At 49.1% G+C, this 24,432-nt stretch overlaps 1 protein-coding gene across 1 annotated transcript in view; it reads left to right on the forward strand.

Moving 5' to 3' along the window:
• adarb2 (adenosine deaminase RNA specific B2 (inactive)) overlaps window positions 1-24,432 on the forward strand; it is a 115,025-nt gene that overhangs the window by 63,489 nt on the left and 27,104 nt on the right. The window contains exons 2-3 of the mRNA XM_035531203.1: window positions 3,542-3,631; window positions 4,846-5,771. Coding sequence (XP_035387096.1) covers window positions 3,542-3,631; window positions 4,846-5,771 — 1,016 coding nt within the window. The remainder of the gene's footprint in view (window positions 1-3,541; window positions 3,632-4,845; window positions 5,772-24,432) is intronic.

The raw sequence follows: 24,432 nt of genomic DNA on the forward strand, positions 1-24,432 counted from the left end.
AACCATATTTTTGTGTTCATCTGTTCCTCAGAAAAACGTGTTGTGCAACCTGCTTAAAGCTGTGCAACTGAGTTCTTAAAACCAATTTTAAAAAGGAAGAAACATGAAACGTACTCTACATTTCTAAAGGGGGGTTGGGAGGTGTCGAGCCAGCTATATAGAGACTGTCCCAAAGTCTAATTTTATTATGCCAATTTAATCATGTGCTTGTGAGGTTGATTGGCTGTGTGGACCCAGATCACTGTTGGCTAGATGGATGGGATTGACATGAGCCCGAGGAGAGCCAATCGGAAGACAGATGAGGAAGTTCTGACTTCCACAGAGCTGACCTGTCTAACCTCTGTCCACAAGCCTGTCTAACATGATATTATGTCTATTCTGATATTATGCCCGCTTGCCTAAGAAAGGAAAAGTGTATTTATTGTTAGAGGAAAAGGTAACACTGCACTTGAGGCCAGTGTTCATAACACCACACTACATCTACGTAATCTCCATGAGCAAACTGCGGGTGACGCTAGCTGGCCAGTTCCTGCTGAGTGTCGCGCTTGCCTGTGAAAAACATTTAAGGCGTCAGGGTGTTGAACTTCTCGTGTCAAATTTCGACACCCCTTTGCCACAGAACCTTGTGTCACCCCCGTGAGCTTTATGCTGTGTTTACCTCAGAGATCTGACAGAAACACACCCCGAACACAAGGACGACACAATGAAGTCGCCTGTCGGCTGACGTGTTGTGGTCTGGAGAGAAAGAAAGCAAGTAAGAAAGGGAGAGTCAATAATTCACCCCGCTGTCTGCTTCTCCTTTCTACACTTCTGTTTGCTTCTCTCTCTCTCCTCTCTAATTTCGCTCCCCCCACCCGCTACTCCTTTGAAAGTGACCACCCACCAGGCCTCTTCTGTTTCCCCTGGCCCAGGGAGAGGACAGGCGTGACCCCACATACCCAACACCCCCCCCCACCCCTTCACAGAGTGCCTTGGGGTGGGCATGACAAAACACCACCTAGAACAACCAGTAAAGGGACTCGTGTGTGTGTGTGTGTGTGTGTGTGTGTGTGTGTGTGTGTGTGTGTGTGTGTGTGTGTGTGTGTGTGTGTGTGTGTGTGTGTGTGTGTGTGGTCTTTCCTCCAATCCATTGTCACAAATATTTAATTTATGCTCGATTTATTCTACTTTGTTTTTCCAAACATCACTCTCTTGTCGAAGACTCAAAGCCTTATGAAAGCGAGTTCTTTTTTCCCTGAAGATGACGTAACGTTTCCCCTGTAGCTGCTAAAGACCCCACTGAAACGTGTTCTGCAGTTTCGCTTTATCTTTGTGCCCTCCTGTGGTAAAGAGGCAGAATGGTGTGTGTGGAAGGAGTGCAGCTCTCCGGCACTGGCCTTCACCTTGCTTAGCTCTGCCATCAGCTGTCTCGCTCGCCGTTTCCGCTCGGTTGTCTGTGATTATTTTCAAACATCAGCAAGCAGAGTGGTCTTCGGCGTCCGCACCTCGGCCGGTTCCGTCTCGGCCCTCAGACTGGACCTCGCGGTCAGGGGTGAACCGGCATGCGCTTGGGCGTCGTTCCCTGAGCGCTGTATGAAACCCAAAGACCTTCTCGGCACGTTGCTTGGTAGATGACATCGATAGCGTTTTTTTATTCACGTCCTCTCTCCCGGCAGCCGTAACTCAGGAAGTGACACGCTCGAAGTGAACAATGGAACTGCTGTATCTTCCCTTCTGTGTGCCAACATTCTGCATTTTGGCCGTTCTGTGTTTGACCTAGAAAAGCTGTACACTCCTGATGGAAAGGGAGAGAGAGAGAGAGAGAGAGAGAGAGAGAGAGAGAGAGAGAGAGAGAGAGAGACGCCTGACCACAGCTTGGGAAAGAGAAGTAATTGGATTCTTGGTCCTTATCTCACTCAACACATTACAAGTTGTCAGAATCCAGGCTGCCTGGGTCTGGTCACGTTTCAGTCAAGCAGGAAGGATTTCTTAAGGTTGCTGATAGGTGAGACCGCTTCAGATTGTTGGGTTTTCTTTCCTCCCTCTCTCTCTCTCGTCACTGGTGGGATGATCGACAGAGGACAATGAACGTTCTGTGCCGTTTCTCAGTCCTGCCAGGTTGGTTCTGGGCTCCTCAGCCCACTGTAGTTGGAGTCACGCTGGTACTGTATTCTCATAGTCGCCATCTTATTGGCTGCCATCTCGCTGGCTCCAATCTCATTGGCTGCCATCATGCCAGAGCCCACCTCTCTTTGCCCCAGACCCTAGGCAAAACAGCACGATAAATATATTAAAGACACTTTTAGGCTTCTAGAAGATTTCACACTCTCTCACTCTCTCTCTCACAGCCACACTTGTGTACACACACACACACAAAGCCATGATGACTATATTATTTTCTGAGGGGTTCATCCTTTCTTCAGGTTTTGAGACTAAAGCCATAGCCCCAAACATTTGAATGGAGGATTACAGGGCTTTTAATCTGTTAATTGTAAGAGCGAGTGTTTGTAATGGAGAACGTATACATTGTCGTTGTGGAGTAAACGGTATTTCCTGGTCATATCTCACTTTACATGTGGAGTGAGAGATCCGCTGCATTCCTAATCCTAAATTATTGGGTCAGCATTCAAAAGTAAAATGCAGATGAAAACCAGGTGTGTCATACTGAGATTTAATATAGGGTCAGTTTGTCTCTGTTTCTGTCTCTCTCTCATGCTTTCTTTCCCTCCCTCTCTCCATCCCTCCTCCAACCTCATCCTCCTCTCTCTCCGGTATGTTGTCATGTCCTTACAGCTATTGATCATTAGGCCATGGTGGGTCAAAGTGGTCTGTAATTATGGAGGCCGGGCCGTCTCTCTCTCTCTCTGTCTGTCTGTCTGTCTGTCTGTCTGTCTGTGTGTGTGTGTCTCTCTCTCTCTCTCTCTCTCTCTCTCTCTCTCTCTCTGCCCTGAACTCAGAACAGCAGCCTGTGGGCCTAATAAGAGCCTCCTGTGTAAACCAAACACACACACACACACACACACACACACACACACACACACACACACACCCCTCCCTGCTAGATGTAGCAGAGTGGAACTGTCCACACTGTTTGGTCCATCAGAAGCCATCAGGTCTGCACGGCTACTACGAGCAGCACTGTTGGTGTGTGCCATACCTGGTCCTGTTCCTCTCAGCAAACTGCAGAATGTTGGAAAAGCTCTGTACATGGATACTGTTTTAATATTAAAACTCTGGTACAGGGGTCCTGTTTTAAGATGAAACTCCTCTGGTATGTGGGTACTGTTTTAATCTGCGGTAATCTGTTATAATCACATTGCTATACATGTTTGGCAAGAACCAGGCTGGACAGGGATATCAGAGTTGACATCATCCTCTATAAACACAAGATGTATATAAATACTGATTTCTAATGACATCTTTATGGGTTTCGTACAATACAGTACAAATACAGATCTTACTGTCCACACTTGTATCAGAGGTTCAGAAACTGATATTTTTCTCTCTTTGTGTGTGTGTGTGTGTGTGTGTGTGTGTGTGTGTGTGTGCGTGCGCGCTCCAGAAAAAGTGAGCAGCATGTTGTCTGCTCTGATTGTCCCGTTCAAGTACATGAGTCCAGGACCAGGCAGCACAGTGGATGAAGACACTTTGAGTAAGTCTTAGACCTGCTGCACCCTGATGTTACTGAGCAGTCATAGCGTGACATCGGCCTTTGTTACATGTGGACCGGTAATGGCATGCGTTCTGGGTTTGGGAGAGGGTTCGAGAGGTGGGGGAGGTTAAGGGAGGTGGAGAGGGTTTGCAGGTGGGGGAGGTTGGGGGGGCTTTGGCAGGTGAGTGAGGTGGAGAGGCTTTGGGAGGTGGGGGAGGCGCAGGAACCTCAAACATCTGGGAGAGGAACAGATCATTATCTCATCCGACGCTCTCGCTGGAAATGAGAAACAGTCTCGTCTTCCCTCGATGGTGCTCAGAGGCTGAATACAGGCACAAATCGCACCACTTTAAGTACAGACCCCGAGCCAATTTAGTGGCAGATTATGGGTGATTTAGCAGATAATGTCCCATTGGAGAGGATTTGTCTGTGGGTTTTAAAACACTTATATAAGATGGACCAAGTCATATTTCTTTTTTCTTTTTTGTTGTTTTGTTATTTAATGTGCCAGCCAACCCAGTAGTTAACACGATTTTTTGTTAACTATGATTATGTTGCATTCTTGTGCATATCATTGTATATTATTATATGCTAAAATAGATCTATTTATAACTATATAAATATACATAACTATATCTAACTATAGATCTACTAAAATCTGTACTATATATATTAAACTCATACTACATACTATACATAATAATCTATAGTAAGTATTTATATACTAAAGGCATACTACACAATATATATAATTACAGTATATACATTACAAGCATACAACTCAGTAATGTATAGTAGGTCTATAGATATCCGCAGACAAATTATAATGTCTTATATTTTTTATACGTTTTATTATGTTTGCAGGCAGGTTTCCATAGTGCAGCATTTATTGTGATAGTGTTCACAAGAAGGTGACATCAGACACCATATATTTTTGGTTTCCAGTAACACATGGCGTGCTATAAATGGAGACACATTTCCTGTATTCCTGTAAATGTTCCCTTACGTTCACAGAAGCACATGACTTCAGAAGTCAGAAGATGCCTCACTCGATCTGTTTGTTGCCTTGTCGTACTGTGGACTGTGTTTATGGCCTGTGTAAAGGGTCCCGTCTGCTAACCCACATGGTCTGGGCCTGTCGGAGGCTACTATGTATGAGGAAGCAGGTCTCCTCAACCCTCTAAGACGTGCCTCGTTCTCCTGTGTTCTGTCAGGTACCAGCAGCGCAGAAGTCAAAGAGAACCGTAATACGGGCAACCTGGAGGACTGCTCCATCGTCTCGTCGGACCGGCCATCCCTCTTCCTGTCTGATGCCGCCCGGGGCGGGGCCTCCCGTCTGAAGCGGAAGCGCCCACTGGAGGAAGACAATAACGGTCGCGCCTGTAAGCCGCAGGTGCGCTGCGGAGCGCCAGCGTGGTCGGAGGTGCCCAAGAACGCCCTGGTCCAGCTGAACGAGCTCCGGCCAGGCCTGCAGTACCGCACAGTCGCGCAGACGGGCCCAGTGCACGCCCCCCTCTTTTCCATTGCCGTCGAGGTCAACGGGTTGACTTTCGAGGGTACGGGCCCCACCAAGAAAAAAGCCAAGATGCACGCGGCCGAGCTGGCCCTGCGGTCCTTTGTGCAGTTCCCCAACGCGCCACAGGCCCACCTGGCCATGGGCGGGGGCGGCGGAGACCCCACAGCGGACTTCACCTCCGACCATGCCGACTTCCCCGACACGTTGTTCAAGGGTTTCGAGCCGGACGGCTGGCGCACGGCGGGAACGGAGCTGCTCTCCGGTGCTCTCCGCCTGCGCCACTCGCTGGACCTGATGGTGGTGCAGGCGGAGCAGGGGGCGCCCCGGCTGGCGTCCGCCTCCGAGCCGCCTCCGCCCAGCCCCGTGGTGTTGCTGAACGACCTGCGGCCCGGCACGCGCTACGCCTGCCTGTCCCAGCGGGCCCCCGGCCGGCACCATCGCCACGCCTTCGTCATGGCTGTGCGCGTTGACGGCAGAATTTTCGAGGGCTCGGGCCGCAGCAAGAAGCTGGCGAAGAGGCAGGCAGCGCTGAGTGCCCTACAGGCGCTCTTCAGTGCCTGCCAGGCGCCCGACGCCAGGGCCGCACACGTACCCGGCAGGATCAAGTGCCCTCATTTACCCCAGGTGAGACTCAGCAGCGGGGTAGCTGGGAGCCTTCCCACTCCACACAGAGACTCATGATATCCAGAGCAGCAGGGAATGCTGGAAGCCCTGAGCAGTTGTCCAAAACTTAATTAAGGGGGAGGGGTAATAGCGGGGGAGGGGCGGAGCCAGGCTGACAGGCTTACCAAGGTGAGCTCCAGGACTCGGCACACAACGCGACGGGCTTGTGTTACTACATGAAAGTCTGTTTACGTTTGGCAGAGGAGGATGGCATGTTAACCTCTTTGTGGTGTGTGTGTGTGTGTGTGTGTGTGTGTGTGTGTGTGGTAACTGCAAGGTGAGAGGAAGCCTTGAGGGTCCAGAGGTAAACAGAATCTACTCACTGATCTATTCAAACGGAAAAAGAGTATAAATGAGGCAAATTATCACCGCCGTGCCCCTGACATCAGAGCAACCAGCAACGCTCCTGAAAACGCGCTCCTTCTCCTCTTTTATCCGCCTTTGTTTATAGAGCAATAATTGGAAAAGTATTAAAATCTCTGGTTTCCTCATGTGTGGCATTGGCAGTGTCTATAAACATTAATTCAATCTGGTACCCAAAGGAGATGGAAAACCAAAGAGCAAATCTCAAGACAAACAAACCTCCAACCCACTGCCCCGTTAATAAAGAAACTGCAATCAGGCTTTGTGAAATTGTGTTTTGTTAGAAACCTTCATGAGGGATTTTTTTTAACATCGATGTCAGCGTGTCCCCTGTATAGGATGGAGGTGTACAGGAACTGTTTTATGTGTCGATTGAATATAAATTTCCTACTCGTACAGTGAAAAAACGTAATTCTTCCAACCTACTCTGTTGTCATTTTTTCTTGTAGCGGTGCACTTTTTATACCTGTGTGTGTGTGTGTGTGTGTGTGTGTGTGTGTGTGTGTGTTTATATGCATTTGCTTTGTGTTTGTATCTGTGCGTGTGGGTGCATGTATATGTGCAGGCGCGTTGGTGGGTGTGTGTGTACGTGTGTGTGTGTGTGCGCGTGTATTACGGGGGGAGGTACATATACACGCGTGTGTGTGTGTGCGCGCACGCGTGCAGTACCGAGCAGGTCATTATTAGTATTCTGCTCCCAGCCTGTGGGGATCACGCAGGGTAAATGTTGTCCTTCCATTCTCACATCAGCCTGCACAACCTGCACAAGGCTATTGGGAAGAAGCCTCTGTTTTCTGCCTCTCGCCACGGCGTCTAAGGAGGCTAAGAGGATTTCCTCACCACTTTAGTTCCAGAAAGACGACCGCTGGTGGAAACTGTTGAAAGTCACACTGCAGTCTGTATTTGAGTCTGTCTGGCAAGGTAAAGGACAAACAAACATCAAACACAGTGTTCCACCCTGATGATTGTCTGGGCTTTGCGTGCGTGTGTGTGTGTCTTGAGTGGCACCGATTTAAAGTGTGTCCCACTGTTTATCAGGTGTCTTATTTAACCACTGTCCTATGGGACTGCCCTACTGATACCGACATGCCACTTCAGCTGGTGAAACACAACTCGGTGCTAAAATCTCTGTCTCTCTCTCTCTCACACACACGCACACTCACTTGCGTCTTCTGCACACACTGCACCAGCTATAACACACTTCCGTTGTCATTTCATTGGAGCATTAAAGATTAAACGTTATTAATCCCGATCGCTGTGATGTGGAGAAAAACAGGCAAATCACGAGTTAAAGTGGGCTGTGAATCAAGAATGAGTGAGAGAAGAGTGGGAAAGTGGGAAAAGGAGAGAGGGAGGATGACCTTTGCTGAGGAGTGAACGGTCTGTGTCCAGTGGGAAGCCAGCGGTTCTGGTGCAGCCCGGCTCGGGGGGAACAGAAGCCAGCAGTTCTGGTGCAGCCCGGCTCCAGTATGAGTCGCCCCAGGCAAATGTGAACAATAACTGTGAACCTTTATCCATCCTGGCTGTGCTACCCATGTGTCTGGCACAGTAATCTATCTCTCTCCATCCCTCTTTTTCTCTCTCTCTCTCTCTCTCTCTCTCTCTCTCTCTCTCTTTCTGTCTCTCTCCCTCCCTCTCTTTGTCTCTCTCTCCCTCCCTCTCTTTGTCTCTCTCTCCCTCCCTCTTTCTCTCTCTTTCTCTCTCTTCCTCTCTCTCTCTCTCTCTCGCTCTCTTTCTCGCTCTCTTTCTCAGTTTCCGTCCAGACCAGCTTCACTGTCGTGACCATGTTCAGTAATACAGTAAAACAGCATGAATGAACCATTACAATATTAAGAACATTTTTAAAAATCTGTGTTGATGATAATTAATGTGGGGGCAAAAAAAACAAGCTGTAATTGGCACGAAGGAATACTTGAAGCCAAGATGACGAAAGTGAAAAGTGAGAAGAAAGGAAGATAAATCAATAATGAGGAGGCAGAAATAATAGATAAATGTTCTCTCTCTCTTTCACCCTCCCTTCTTAATCTCTTACTGTCTCCCTCCCCTTTTCTTTGCGTCTATCACTATATCAACCTGTTCTCTCTCTCCATCTCTCTCGTTTGTTTTTAAGCTAAAATATGTAGACATACCTTTGCTGGCACATCAGTGGTTCACCGATATGTTGTCGTATGTACTACAAGACGTATCGCAATCTCAGTGTGTAGCAGCATAATCTATTTTGCCTGAGTTTGCTCTTAATGCACATTGGGCCATCTAATGGCCCACTGTAATGGCCCAGTGGGGCAGTGGTAGCTCAGTGTTTAAGGTACTTGACTTGTAATTGGAAGGTTCAAGCCCCACCATGGCCACGTTGCCACTGTTGGGCCCCTGAGCAAGACCCTTAACCCTCAATTGCTCAAGTTGTACTCAGTCATAATTGTAAGTCGCTTTGGATAAAAGCGTCAGCTAAATGCCTTAAATGTAATGAGTTCAACCAGACTCGGATAAGACTCGGCTCTGCGGTGACTCGGCTGCATGAGGCCGCTGGTGTAATATTCATTCCCAGAAGCTGAACTGACGTCCCAGGTCAGACGTAGTAGCGGGGACGTGCTCGTTAAACCTAGTCCCAGCTTGCAGGGAGTCAGAGATCGCATCCCACCCCGGCAAGCCGCACCTGAATGACCTTTTAAGCTCGGGTCTGGCCCGCAAGCCCCCTTAGACGGAAGGAGGTGGAGCTTCGCACCAAGGTGTAGAGGTCGCGTCCGCGCCGCCGATGACCTTAGGCTGGGGAGCATTTGAATTCCTGACGCGGAATAATGAATTAGACGTCACCCGCCGGCCTGGGAAGGCCAGAATGAAAGAGGACTTTGTGCGGTACTACAGGAGATGGGAGTTTTTCAGCAGAGGGAGCGTTATGTGAAGGACACGATTCCCCAAGGCATTTAAATGTAGAATATTGTGTTCAGGAACCTTAACTGTGTACTAGTATGTGTGTATGTTTATTGAAACCTGAGTGCTGAGTGTGCTGGGGGGCACTTCTGCCGCACCGTTCCCAGTCCCACGGTTCCTTAGCCCTGCATCGCGTAGGGAGCGGAGAGACGCACGCCGGCCCGTGTCGGACCGCTCCTGCGGATCTGCGGCTGAACGCTGGACCTATGATGTATGCAGGCAGACAGTGCACGTGGTCTCCGTTTAATCTACCATGGTAATTTCTTTCCCGGCACAGTGAATGAGGAGTGTTTTCACACACGTGAAGGTGACCCTGCTCACCAACCTGCCATCTGCATGCCATTTCCCGTGTGTGTGTGTGTGTGTGTGTGTGTGTGTGTGTGTGTGTTTTTTTTTTTTTTTTTCTTTCTCCCTACTCGAACCATGTGACTTAATCACACTTGATATAAACAACCCTTCAACAGCCATGAAGCAAAAATCATTAATTAATACTGCCACAACAAATTAGAGATGGCAGGAAGGTCAGTTAGTGGGGGGAAAAAGAGAGAGAGACGCACAAAGAAAGAATGAGATCTAGAGAGAGCAACACAAAAGAGTGAGACTTGGAGAGTGACAGCAGTAGGGAAGAAGCACATTAGGTCCTCCACCCTGTCTCCAACAGTCTCCACCCTGTCTCCAACAGTCTCCACCCTGTCTCCAACAGTCTCTAACATGTCTATCGGTGCTTGATTTCTGCTAACAATATCATGCTGAGACCGTCATTCTTCACGGCTCTGCTGGTCGGGTTTGGCCCCTTCGTAGCACAGGGCCACACTTTGCTGTCTGCTTCTTCCCCTGGCATTCTCTCTCTCTCTCTCTCTCTCTCTCTTCGTAGGCTGATTATGGACACTCGTAGGGCCTCTCTGTGATGTTAGCGCTCTTTACATGGAAAGGTTAGAAATAACATCCTCTATTCCACTCTGTCGGGGTTGTTTCTGTGCAGTCAGCCCCTCTCTCTCTCTTGCGCGCACACACACACACACTCTCTCTCTCAGAAATTCCTGACTCAGGAGAATGAGACGTAAGGGGTGTTGAATCGCCTCTGGAGTCCCAGCAGCTATTTGTTTTGGATTACACTGAATCTGACAGAATGATGAGGGTCTTGAGTGGGTCCCTCAAGTGGCTTCACTCACCAGACACTTTAAACACGGTATGACAAACCCTCGTTGGTGGACAGAGAGTCTGGCGGTTTGTGTAGCCAGCGACTGTTGCTTTCCCAGACACTCTCTTGACCACAGGACCCCCGTCTCAACCCACTGACACGTATGATGGCGTACCCCTGACGTGTTCATGCGGCACCGACACGTGAAACAAGTGACTATGGTACTGACATATTTGTGACTGTGTAGTACTAACGTGTGAGGGTGTAGTACTAATTTCTACAACCCTAGCAACACTCACAACCGTAGTCTACCAGCCCTCACAACCACAGTGACGCTTGCAACCGCACTGTACCAGCCCTCACAACCGCACTGACACTCACAACCGTACTGTAGCGACACTTGCAACCATAGCGACACTTGCGACCATACTGTACCAGCCTTCTCAACCGTAGTGACACTCGCAACTGTACTTTACCAACAGTCGCAACCGCACTGTACCAGCCCTCGCAACGATAGCGACACTCACGACCGTACTGAAGCAGCCCTCACAACCGCAGCGACACACAACCGTACTGTACCAGTCGTCACAACAGTACTGTACCAACACTCAACCGTAGCAACACTCACAACCATACTTTACGAGCTCTCATAACCGTACTGCACCGACACTCACAACTATACTGTACTAAGACTCGCAACCGTACCGACACTCGCAACCGTAGCATTCCCCAGCCACTGCCATGCCGCTGGTCACTTTTCTATCTCCATCCTGAGCTTGAATATGGCCAAGCCCATGTCAGTTTCTCTGCTGGACTAGGAGAGGTCTGTCACTCTGTGAGCTGTGGTCAGTAACTGACCAGTAATGAACCAGGTAGAAGAGAAAACTGGCCATGTCAAGAGAGCAGTCTGCAACTGAACACACACACATACTCACAAATGTGCGCGTGCACGCACACACAGAGTGATGTTTCACTCCACCCAACAGTGTGGCGTAGGGTGTGTTCACAATCCATTCCCCATGAGACACTCCCTCCGTTAGCACTGTAATCTGGTACATTACTGCTTCATGGACACTGGCGTAGCAAAGGGACATGAATAAATCAGAGACTTTACCTCCCAACCACTGTGTGTGCGCGCGTACAGTACACATGCGCATATGTATGTGTGCATGTGTGTGTGTGCGCGCGCGTATATGTATGCATACATTTGTGTGTGTATGATTGTGTAATTGCGTGTGTGTGTGTGGCTGTTATCTCAGCGTAGCAGGACAGAGAGGGGACACATTGGAACGTGTGTGTATATTGTGTGTTTGTGTGCAGTGTACACATAGACAGTTACCTTTATATGACCTTATGATGTGCGCTTAATTCCACAGAATTTGTTTGTAATTGTTTGTAATCAGATGGGTCTGACATGGTTAGTGTTAGTGGTGCCTCTCTCTCTGTGTTGTCATGTGTACTCGTATACGCACAAACACAGGAAGTGTTGCGCTTCACAAAAGGCGTTTGGATCCAAGGCAATTTCCACAGCCTGAAATCCAGCCTGTAGTGTCCAAAAAGGAGTACTGGGATGCTGTGGTGGACAGTGGGATCCTGGGACAGCTGACGAGTAGGAACTGCCTTTCCCTCGCCCACCCTGGCCAGCCCTCCACGGACGTAAAAGCCTTTAGCCTGCAATACCTCCTGAGTGAGCTTGAATTTGCATCTCTAGAGCTAAACAACAGGGCAGTTACTCATGGCCAAAGCCGTTTGTTTCGAACATCGTTATTAAAACTCTCTAATAAACTTGCGAGAATAAATAAATGGTCCCTGTATATAACATACAGCATAAGATATAGTGCTCTTGCTTGGAAACACAAACAAGTGTAATAGTTCTCTAGAACATTCTCTGGGGCTCATGGGTGTGGTGATGTAATGGCTGCGGTTGTGCCTCACAGCTGAGTTTCACACTTCTGAATGAAATATTCGGATGCCCTTGGAAACCTCGATAAGCTGGAACCGCTGGGAAAGATTCAGGAGGTTGAAGCCAAACTCGGAGGGGACGACGCAGCTGCGGCACCAGCACCGGATGCCCCTACACGAGAGCCGAATGCTAGGAGAACCTGCACGCCATGCGTGCGGAACGCTGGGCGATTGGTCTCCCTGGGCAGCCGGTCCCTGCTGGTTTACGGCAGGTGACCCGTCCCTCACACCACGGTGAGATTTATAGTCAGAAATGGTCCGCCCGTCCTTCGGTTCATATAGATTGCGGACGTGCGAGCCTTTCATTTTTAAATTCTTTTTGTAAACGTTACCCAGTTGCATTGCTGCTCTCTTGACATTTAGAAATGTGTCACACATTTTCAGGTTTCACTCATGCTTGTAATTCTATTGGTCTCCACTAAATATAACTTGTAATTATTTTGGCATAGTATATAGGTTAACATGAGCACCAGTGTAGTGGACGCTTAACGTGTGTGTGTGCGCGCGCATATGTACGTGTGCATACGTGTGTGTGTGTGTGTGTGTGTGTGTGTATGATTGTGTAATTGTGTGTGTGTGTGTGTGTATGATTGTGTAATTGCGTGTGTGAGTGTGTGTGTCTGTGTTGTCCAAGCAGCGTGGCCACAATGACTACAGGCAGAAGTTAGCAGAAAGCAAATGAGGGACGAGGACAGGATCTCCTGGATTAATAGGCTGTTAGATTGCCTCGGCCGGCTGGCCGCAGGCAGGGGCAGGCGGGGCTCTTCTCCTGACGGATCAGGGTGCGTGCGGGACCCTCCCCACCCCCCGTGCCTGGCTGCGTTTCCTGCTCTTCCTACCACGGGGGTTTTAACTCCTCTGCAAAGCCGCGTGTTTAACGGTTAGTGGCTGCCGGGCGGTGCACGCATCTCCTCTGCCCTGGCTGTTTGAAGCCCCGGTCTGTTCATCTAGGCTCGGTCCCCTGGTCTCCCAGCATCAGGAGCAGATGTAAATGATTGTGCATTAACTTGCCACTGAATTCAAGTCCCATAAGAGCCTTTGACCTCATTCAATTGTATTTTTAGCTGTTTCCTGTTGCAGACTTCAGTGCAGTGGGCTGTGCAGTGAACTAGATATCAGAGGCAAGATCTCAGATGTAACAAAGCGAGATATCCAGGGTCACATCATGACCTTTTTTGTTATATCATTTCCTAAGGCACAGGAAGTACTTGGTTTTGCATACAGATTATTTAATATAAGGAGGTCTGTGGTTCTATATCTAATCTCTCTTCCTGAGCTTGAATACGACCATATAAGTTATGGAGAGAACTGTTCTGACTGTCTAAAGGCAAGAGATTAAGGCCATAATGACTATAGTGATAACAGTTCTGTATAAAATAGCAGAATTTAACAGCGGACAGAATGGACGTGCATTTACATTTAAGTAGAAGACTAGAACTTTCCGTCCTGGCCTCGCTCCCTGAGCAGGTGCACGGGGGTTCCACGGTCCGAGTCGGGCACGTACACTCGGCCCAGACCTCGCGCCACGTCCCTGAGGTGCCGTTCCAGGTGGGCCAGGCTTCACCTCTCCTGACCTGCACAGGACAAGAAACGATAAAGCAGTGGTTGGGTGCTCGGCTCTGTTTACCTTTAGCGCCCCCTGGCGGTGGGTTTTTATAAACACTTAGGATGTTTAAGATGCTGGGGCTTTTTTGGCGGAAGTGGGTCACACCTGCGCATGCAATAAGTTGCATAGGCTGGCATGTCAGTCCGTGTGGAATGTTTTTCTCCCTCTTTTTCTATTGGTCGGGAAGTGAAAGGTGTGAGCGCGGCACAGGGGGAACGACGCACCAAATCCCAGTCCAGTTTCTCTTCTGCCCCCCTCCGCCCGTTCAAAGTAATCATTAAGTGTCTGGTGCTTTCTGAGAGCACGGCTTTTTAGATTGGGTCCCTGAGGAGGCTCCAGGCGTCGTGCGGCCCCGGGAGAGCCTCGGCCCGGGGTCAGGTGCCGCTGCTCACGTGCGTCAGTCAGCTGGGCCCCCGCCAACTCCAGCTGCGCCGCTCGCGTGCCAAATCGGGCCAATTAGCGTAGGAGGCGCATGTTGGACCGGTGAGGTGAGGGAGCCTAATAATGACATGCCCCTAGTCAGCCCCGCGTGTCGGAGACCGTTGGCGCCGTTTGAGGCGTACTACGTCGTCCACGGCGACAGGGGTGGAGCACTTGTCTGTGAGAGGATGGCTAATGAAGGTTGCTTCTGTTTTAATGATCTTTTGCAGCGTGTGAGAGGTCACGTGTGGGACGTGTGGTCTTAATAACAGCCTGACATGCCACGGGGGGGGTCTAGAGAGGCCAGCCGCACTCCACACGCGCCACACGTGCTCTGCCTCACGTCGCTTGTTAATTATATGCTGGGCACAGTGACTGGAGGGTAATTTTCAGAGCACCATAGTGCCATAGCTGCTTCTTTCTCTCTATGCGTGTGTGTGTGTGTGTGTGTGTGTGTGTGTGTGTGTGTGTGTGTGTGTGTGTTAAATGGTGTGGGTGGATGGGTGGGGGTGTGTGTGTCAAATGATGTGTATCTATTGTGTCATGGTGGCTTCTCAATTGTTTTTCTGTCTGTATCATTAGATGGCATATTGGAGAGAGAGGCAGAGAGAGAGAGGGAGAGAGAGAGTGATTAGCCTCTCTCTCTCTCCCCGTCCTTCCCCATGGGTGTCATTCTGCTGAGTCAGCCAAGTTTGAATGATGAATTATGGGTAAATGTGGTATGAGTCCAGTGATTGTGTCCTTTACATAAACCTCCTCCTTTATCTGTGTGTAATCGGGCTTCCCTGAGTACTGCTGCATGTCGGGCTGGACCCCAGTGTACAGAGAGAGGGGGCAGTCCCACAATGTCCATAAGCATCCCTATTGCTTCATCATGGTGATTATAGCGTGTGTGTGTGTGGGTGGGTGGGTGTGGGTGTGTGTGTCTGTGTGCATGTGTTGGTGTGAATAAGCGTGTTTGCAGGTCTGTGTAATATTGGTATTGTGGAAAAAAAAAAAAAGTACATGTAAATGTAATGAACAATAAGAATGTTAAATTCTAATAAGCGTTATAAGTTCTTATAAATTCTAGTCGTATTCTAGTTTTTATAAATCTAATCCCCAGTCCCTCATGCAGTGTGATGTGGTCTGAACCGTGGAGTGGGAGAGTCGGTGTGAGTGTACCAGTTTAATAGCATCAGCCTTCCACGCTAATGAACGACAGTTCTCCCTCATTTATTCAGTTTCTTTCATTCCTTCTAGTTTTTTCACTATATCTTTATTGTCCCACTTTTTTTAGTTTCTTTTACACACGCTATTGTTGCAAACAGTAAATCTGTACCCCCCCCCCGCTCCAGAATTCCACCTTACTCCTGCCACACAGCTTCTTTGACATTTTCCCTTGATCCCTTGTTGACTGCTCAGAATTAAAGAACACCTTAAGCTATGAATCAAATGTCAGGTGTGGCGGGGTGTGGGAACCATATCAATATTTCACCCTATATTGCTGGCCGCCGGCGTTCCAGAGCATGGATCAGTTCTCATGACACTAGCGGTATATGGCCTGCTTAGCCGGCCATGAGCAGAAGGGCGCAGTTGGAGAAGGTCTCCCGCCTCTACTAACATGACTTGTTTATCATCTGCGAACAAGTCATCGTAAACACTTGCTTTGAGCTAGGTGCACACGTGACATTTCCAAAATGACTCTTGACTTACTCGGTGTTAAAATTGCTGAACAGGAAAATCATTTTAAGACACCATCAGTAGGTGGTGGTGTTGTGGATGTGGTTGTTTTTCCCTCGTTTTTATTTTCCTTTTTATAAACTGGGCCGGTGCAGTGCAGTCTGGCACTGGTTCTGGCACCTCTGTTCTGCAGGGACCAAGCCGGGCTTGAAGTGGGTTGTGGGGCCCGGCTCACAGTGCCCAGGCGAGTATCTTCAAGGAGAGCAGAATCTGGCGGAGTGGAGGCACCAGGCGAACGGTCCCCGCATCACGCCCTAAACCCCCCCTCCTCCGACCGTGAGCTCCGGAGACCACACCGCACCTCTCCACTTCCGGCCTCCGGAGGTGTACTAGGTGGATGTAGCTGTTTTGTTCAGGGTTCAGTTTAAGAGATACGTTTCATTTCCTTAAACAAGCACAATATTCACCAGGAGCACTATGGGCACTAACTACTGCACCGCGTGGGTAGGGGGACGCGCACAGCGAATGTGTGTGTGATGTCACTCCGTTTCGACCCTGTATTTGGTGTCTGTGCTCACTTCCTCTTAACAGGTGACTACAGCAATGAGCTGAGGTGCTGAAGACACAGGGGACCACACCGTGGCAAACCTGCCTCAGCTCTGAAGGCCTTGATCTGTTCCTAATGAGTCAAGTTACCTGTGTGTGGGCAGAGGCCACACTACACTGCAGTGGGAGGGCACTTTTGTCAGAAGCACGTCTCAGCAAAGCTCTTTAATGTCTCTATCAGAGCTCCATTTCCCAAAAGCATCATAGTGTTAAGATCGTCTTAAACAAGAGACAGGGAGAGAGAAAGAGAGAGAAGGAGGTCAGCGTAATACTCTACCATTTAATACAAGGTCACGGGTCACAATGGGAAACCTGACATGGATGTTTTTGCGTGATAAGTTCTGACTGATTTCAACCAGTTAAATCAGCAGTGTCTGTTTAATTCAGATACGTGCTTTCAGTCTTCCTAGCAGCCATATGCTGTGTGTGTGTGTGTGTGTGTGTGTGTGTGTGTGTGTGTGTGTGTGTGTGTGTGTGTGAGACCCTACAGTACTACATGAGTGTCATCTGGCCCCAAGCTTTTCCACACTAGCCTGTGGATTGTGAAGCAGTGATGTTGGGGTTAGCGTAGAGTCGGGGTAGGGGTTGGGGTTAGGGTAGAGTTGGGGTTGGGGTAGAGTTGGGTTAGGGTAGGGTAGAGTTGGGGTTGGGGTAGAGTTAAGGTAGAGTTGGGGTTGGGGTAGAGTTAAGGTAGAGTTGGGTTAGGGTAGGGTAGATTTGGGGTAGGGTTAGGGTAGAGTTGGGGTTGGTGTAGAGTTAAGGTACAGTTGGGTTAGGGTAGATTTGGGATAGGGTTAGGGTAGAGTTGGGGTTGGTGTAGAGTTAAGGTACAGTTGGGTTAGGGTAGATTTGGGGTTGGGGTAGAGTTAGGGTTGGGGTTGAGTTGGGTTAGGGTAGATTTGGGGTTGGGGTAGAGTTGGGGTTGGTGTAGTGTTAAGGTAGAGTTGGGGTTGGTGTTGGGGTTGGGGTAGAGTTAAGGTAGATTTGGGGTAGAGTTGGGGTTGGGGTAGAGTTAAGGTAGATTTGGGGTTGGGGTAGATTTGGGGTTGGGGTAGAGTTGGGGTAGATTTGGGGTTGGGGTAGAGTTGGGGTAGAGTTGGGGTTGGGGTAGAGTTGGGGTTGGGGTAGAGTTAGGGTAGATTTGGGGTAGAGTTGGGGTTGGGGTAGAGTTGGGGTTGGGGTAGGGTAGGGTAGATTTGGGGTAGGGTTAGGGTAGAGTTGGGGCTGGTGTAGAGTTAAGGTAGAGTTGGGGTTGGGGTAGAGTTAAGGTAGAGTTGGGGTTGGGGTAGAGTTAAGGTAGAGTTGGGTTAGGGTAGGGTAGATTTGGGGTAGGGTTAGGGTAGAGTTGGGGCTGGTGTAGAGTTAAGGTAGAGTTGGGGTTGGGGTAGAGTTAAGGTAGAGTTGGGTTAGGGTAGGGTAGATTTGGGGTAGAGTTGGGGTGTGGTAGAGTTGGGGTTGGGGTAGAGTTGGGGTTGGGGTAGGGTAGGGTAGATTTGGGGTAGGGTTAGGGTAGAGTTGGGGCTGGTGTAGAGTTAAGGTAGAGTTGGGGTTGGGGTAGAGTTAAGGTAGAGTTGGGTTAGGGTAGGGTAGATTTGGGGTAGGGTTAGGGTAGAGTTGGGGCTGGTGTAGAGTTAAGGTAGGGTTGGGGTAGAGTTAAGGTAGAGTTGGGTTAGGGTAGGGTAGATTTGGGGTAGGGTTAGGGTAGAGTTGGGGTTGGTGTAGAGTTGGGTTAGGGTAGGGTAGAGTTGGGGTTGGTGTAGAGTTAAGGTACAGTTGGGTTAGGGTAGATTTGGGGTTGGGGTAGAGTTAGGGTTGGGGTTGAGTTGGGTTAGGGTAGATTTGGGGTTGGGGTAGAGTTAGGGTTGGGGTTGAGTTGGGTTAGGGTAGATTTGGGGTTGGGGTAGAGTTGGGGTTGGTGTTGGGGTTGGGGTAGAGTTAAGTTAGATTTGGGGTAGAGTTGGGGTTGGGGTAGAGTTAAGGTAGAGTTGGGGTTGGGGTAGAGTTGAGAGTTGGGGTAGAGTTGAGAGTTGGGGTAGAGTTGAGAGAGTTGGGGTAGAGTTGAGAGAGTTGGGGTAGAGTTGAGGGTTGGGGTTGGGGTAGAGTTGAGGGTTGGGGTTGGGGTAGAGTTGAGAGAGTTGGGGTAGAGTTGAGGGTTGGGGTTGGGGTAGAGTTGAGGGTTGGGGTTGGGGTAGAGTTAAGAGGGTTGGGGTAGAGTTGGGGTATATTTGGGGTTGGGGTAGAGTTGGGGTTGGGGTAGAGTTGGGGTTGGGGTTGGGGTAGAGTTGGGGTAGATTTGGGGTTGGGGTAGATTTGGGGTTGGGGTAGATTTGGGGTTGGGGTAGAGTTAAGGTAGAGTTGAGGTTGGGGTAGATTTGGGGTTGGGGTAGAGTTGGGGTAGATTTGGGGTTGGGGTAGAGTTGGGGTTGGGGTAGAGTTGGGGTAGATTTGGGGTTGGGGTAGAGTTAAGGTAGAGTTGAGGTTGGGTAGAGTTGAGGTTGGGGTAGATTTGGGGTTGGGGTAGAGTTGGGGTTGGGGTAGAGCTGGGGTTGGGGTAGAGTTAAGAGGGTTGGGGTAGAGTTGGGGTTGGGGTAGAGTTAAGAGGGTTGGGGTAGAGTTGGGGTTGGGGTAGAGTTAGTGTAGATTTGGGGTTGGGGTAGGGTTAATGTAGATTTGGGTTAGGGTTAGGGTAGATTTGGGGTTGGTGTAGAGTTAAGGTAGAGTTGGTGTAGAGTTGGGGTTGGCAGTCAACAGTCACAAGAGGGTTAATGAATGATGTGTAAACGGCCCTTACAGCACTACGAGAGGCCTCAGACCATCATGATTCCGCTGTTTCTCTCTGTCCCTTTTTTCTAACAGCATATCTATTTCCTTATCAGCGTCTCTGACTGTCTCCCTCAGTCTGTCCACCCCTCAGCGTCTCTTTCTCTGATAATCCCCCTCTGTCTCCCTCACAGTCTGTCCCTGTCTTTCTCTTTCTTAGGGCAGGTCATGTTCTGCCTTTGATGGAGCCTCTTAACGACCCTCTTTATTAGACACATTATGCATAAAAGCACGTGTGTGTTTGACAGCCTCTCTGCTTCTATTGGGGCATTTTTTCTCTTATCCCTGCAGTTTTATTTTCTTTGGGCAGAGGGTGGATCAAGTAGGACTAACTCGGAGCGTGAGCCTCCAGCGTGGTCCAACCCTTCGTCACTGTAGCAGGATGCGCCGAGTCACGTGCACCTGGCGTGCTGGGGAACGTTCTAGGTGACGTGCTCTCCTGAGGTGTGGGCTGGGGTTGCGAGAGTGGAATGAGTGTGAAATTTACCCTGGGTTAGGGTCAGGATCGTAGGCTGTTTACAGGATAACATGAGCTGCACCATGCTAGCAGGCTAGCACCATGCTGCCAGGCTAACGGAGCTGTCCTCTCAGAGGGGCTGGTATTGAATGAGAAATTTCTGCCTGCTTTTGGTGGAATGTGTGTGTGTGTGTGTGTGTGTGTGTGTGTGTGTGTGTGTGTGTGAGAGAGAGAGAGAGAGATGGATTTGGGAAGATGTCATGTTGAGTGAGAACACACACACACACACACACACACACACACCATGCTGCATCAGTGCCAGCATCTGTTTAATATAGCCAGCTGCAAAACTGCAAAATCAGTCCGTGTAAGAACACAGTTCCAGTCGTCCACACAGGCGTGCGCGTCAGCAGATGTCCAGTGACCTCTCGACACACTGAGCGCAGCTTAGGCATAGACTTTCTCAACAACACTTTCTCACACGCTATAGCACTTTTCAGAAATCATTTCCCCATGTGTTGCATTTTTTTTAGGTCAAAGATTTAAACGGCACCACCAGGAAAATGCGTCTTAGAAGGCGCCTGCATTGTTTGAGTGCGATCGTCCCCCAGCACCATCTCGGTGTGGGTTGTACACCCTCCCTCACTGCAGCCGGACCGCGTGACCGCGCTGCGGAGCTGGCACTCCGGCCTGGATCGCCTTGCTGGACTTTTGCCAGTTGTGCCTCGACCTGCTAGCACGTCGGAACGACGCGTCCGGATCGTTTCTCCCGAACAGGCCGAGGACGCGTGCCCGCCCGCGGTGCCCATGTCACCGTGACCATCCTGCGGTGCTCCTGTGGCCAGGGCTCTGTCCATCTGTGTTCCTCTGTGGAAAAATGGGGGCAGGAAGACTTGGGTTGTCTGCCGAGGGCTTGGAGCTCACGATGGGCGTCGTTCTGCCAGCGTGTGTTCCAGGTCAGCTTGCCAGTGTTGGTGGCCACCGTGTAAGTCCTGCTCTCTTGCTTTTTTTGGACTCAGAAACGCTTGCCTTTTGCTTTGGGAGTGGAAGTGGTGCTTTCCTGATTTCCTGTTGGATGTTAACAGCTGACTGAAGGCTCAGCTGAAGGGCAGGGGTGGTCCGGGTTCGGGCGGAGGTGGGGTGGTAAGGTACGGGCGGAGGTGGGGTTGCAGGCAGGCGAAGTGGAGCTTGTGTGTTTGGTGCCAATACAGGTCCAGGCAGACTGGTCTGAGTGACAGTTCCCTGCTGATAGAGGTAGAAGTGTGGGCCATCTGCTCCTTCCACACATGCAAACATTGGACACGGTTTCAGGCGACATTGCAAAGCTGTGCACAGTTCGTCTTCTGAAGGAGGGGCTTTGTCAGCAACGGGTAGGGGGGTTAAGAGGAAAGGAAGCTAATTGTGAAACCAGGACGAGAGAGAGAGAGAGAGAAGGGGAGAGAGAGATGGAAGGAGAAAGGGTAGACCCTTCATGCATGACACTGCTTGATAGAAAGAGGGAAAGAGAAGGGTGAGACGCAGAGGAAGAGATGCATACAGAAGGGGGAAAAGAGAATTAAGAAAAGAGATGCAAACAAAGTAAGAGAGAGAATGAAAGGGTGAGAGAGAGATGAAGGATGAAAGAGAGAGAGAGAGAGAAAAGGAGGGAGGCTTTCCAATCCTCCTCCGGCAACGTTCCTTACCCACTGAATGGGATCCACTTTCCAAAGCACCATGCCCCGTGCCAGCTCCACAGATGATACTGAATCGGCAAGACGCTATTAAAACTTGGAGGAGGAATTGTTAAATACCTCTATAAAGAAACATAAGACATGGCCCCGTTTTGCAGGATCTGTTGTTTCTCTGGTAGACTCTGATAAGGCGTGAGTGAGGGTGGGGTGGGGGGGCAGATGTGTCTCTCACGGCTGTGCGAACAGATTCTTCTGAAGTACAGATTGCACTGCGCGCTGTTGCCACGGATACGTAATGTACGTTACCTCGGTGACGGGAGTTTAGGTGTAGAAAGGCTCCTGTGTCCATCAGTGTCCAGCAGCAGGACTCTGAAGGCTTCCCCTCTGTCTGGTATGGCCGAGTAAAATGGAAAAGACCATAATGGCATGAACCTTTTGATTTCTTAATTACCATACTTTCTGGAATATTCTGATTTATTTTTCTTCTTGTAAAACGCTCTAAAGAAAATAGAGGTATTCCATTATTATTGTGATTATTATTATTATTATTATTATTATTAGTGGTGGTGGTATTGTTAGTTTTATTATTGTTGTTGTTATTATTCACTATGTTAGGTTGCAGTTTGTTCAGAGATTTACTTAAGTAGTCTAAATAAACTTCTTTTCCACGATGACTGCATGGTCTGGGTCATTGGTTTAATTAACCTACTTCACACCAGTACTGGACATACCAGAGTACGAGAGAATAATAATATTATTCTTATTATTATTAACCACTACTAGAGGAATTTCTTTGACTGGCCCCACCCCCTTCCCAGTGGGTGGTGCTTCTGAGGAAGAGAGTAGTAGATATAATTTCTGACATTTGTGCCCCTGCAACAAAACATTGACTTCTGAGGGAACACGATGGTGGCTGTTACTGCTGCCATTTTCCATTAGTTGGGAAATAAACTTGGGTAAGGAAGGTGGGCCAGGAACGTGTGTAAGGACCACGAATCCATGGTGTGCTGTACTATTTTCTCACCGTTTTGCTCGCAGCATTCTGGGTTTGTGCAGAAAGTGTCCCACCTCTGTTCTCACTCTCCCTTTGTTCAAATCTGGCGCATACAGAGTTGTATGAAACACTGGAACTGTTGTAGGAGGCCGATTAGTTAAAATTTTGACTCCTTTTGTCCAGTCCAATTTAAAATACACATCATGTCATATCAGAATATTATGACCACCTACGTAATAGTGGGAATAACCAGTCTTGGCTCGGATGGCGCTAGGGAGACGTTGTGACGTGGGTTATACTAGGTGACGGAAGGCATTCGTGAGCATTCCGACTTCTGCAGAGTACAGATTACGTGGTTGGGAATTTGGCACAATGACCCCGGTGATCCAAGTCTTCCCAGATGTGCTCCACTGGATTGAGATCAGGCGTGTTAGCAGGCCACGGAAGGATGTCAAGGTCGCTGTTGTGCACACACCCTTGTGTGGTGAGGTGGAGGTGGGCCGTTATGCTGTGGATGGGTACCATTACTGTCAGTGAAGAACATCTACATGTACAGGTGCACACGATCTGCTAGGATTGCCAAGTACCCGTTGGCGCTCAGAGACTCATGAAGTGGTGTTAGTGGTCCAAGATCACAGCAGGAAAACCATGCCCCCATCACCCTGTGTTTGGCCCACGGACACCACCTGGTAGCAGTACCTGTGTGTTCGGTAGCATCTACGCCGCCGTCTGTCCACTCCTGTGCAAACTAGAGTGGACTTTGACGATGAGGTTGATGACGTGGACGTTGTCGCCTTAAACATGCATCTGCTTCACAGACCCAGATTAACAGCGTTCGCTCAGTGGTCATCCCTGACGTGCTTCTCGTCATGCCTGTGTTCAGTACGGAGGTTAACTGTTCCATCTAGATTGTTCTGCGCCCCTCACCAGAGTTGTTGTTCCTCTCTGGCATCAACGGTCCTTAGGGCACGGTGCCGTTGGGGGACGCTCAATGTTCAAGAAGTCCAGTCTCGGTACAGCTTCGCCATGGTGGCTCTGATGATGTGTCCATGATGATCGTTTGGCACTCGGCTGCAACTGACTGGTGTGGTCATTTATTTATACATTCGGCAAGCCTGTGAAGTTCTGGGCCAAGTTCATTCCAAAACAGGGGTGGTCGTGATTTTTCTGATATGACTCACTTCAAGTTTACTTCAAGACCATTAAGCTAAATTCAGAATACAAACCCAAACTGATCACCAGTAATTGCACTAAACCTTTCTATCGAAATTTGAGTTTTTTGCAACTAGGGACATCGTGCATCATGTATCAGATGTATAAAGGTCAGTCCAGCCTGGGCAGACAGAGAGTTCTCAGGTAACGTCAGTATTATTCAGTCCTACGGGTCCTATAAGTACGGGTTACATTTGTTCATAACTAGATCCTCTGTGGTCTCGGCTGGTCTCTGGAGTCCCCCAGTGCTCAAGGCCAAGTAAAAATGTACCTGAGCACATGAAAAGAGCATGACGCAAACTATAAAGCAGATTATGAAGCAGATTAAATGTGTGTCTATGGATTTATGGATTGAAGGTTTGGATTGAGGTTGGTTCATGTTCAGTCCTCTGGATCCTGACGGAACCTTGAGTTCACCTTAACACAATGTTCTGTGATCCGATGTCTGGGTTCAGCCAAACATATACCATGTTTTATGGGGGCTTTATTTAAACCTCTCTCTCTTTCAGTCTCTCCCTTTCTCTTTCTTTTCACTCTTTCTCCCTGCAATTCCATTACTTGCCTCTGGTTCTGGTCCATTCTGTCATTCTGCTTCAAGTATCTGTTCAATTTCTTTTAAGGTGAGTGACACTTGTGACATGACAAAAGACTCTCAAAAAAACACTCAAGACTGGGACACCCGTTCATTTGAAATCAAATGGGTTGACCCAGTTATTCTCTCTCTCCTTCCCTCTCTCTCCTCTCTCTCTACATGTGCTCTAAGGTCATTCCTCCCCTCCCT

This window comes from Electrophorus electricus, chromosome 10 (genome assembly GCF_013358815.1).
Source record: "Electrophorus electricus isolate fEleEle1 chromosome 10, fEleEle1.pri, whole genome shotgun sequence".
NCBI lineage: Eukaryota > Metazoa > Chordata > Actinopteri > Gymnotiformes > Gymnotidae > Electrophorus > Electrophorus electricus.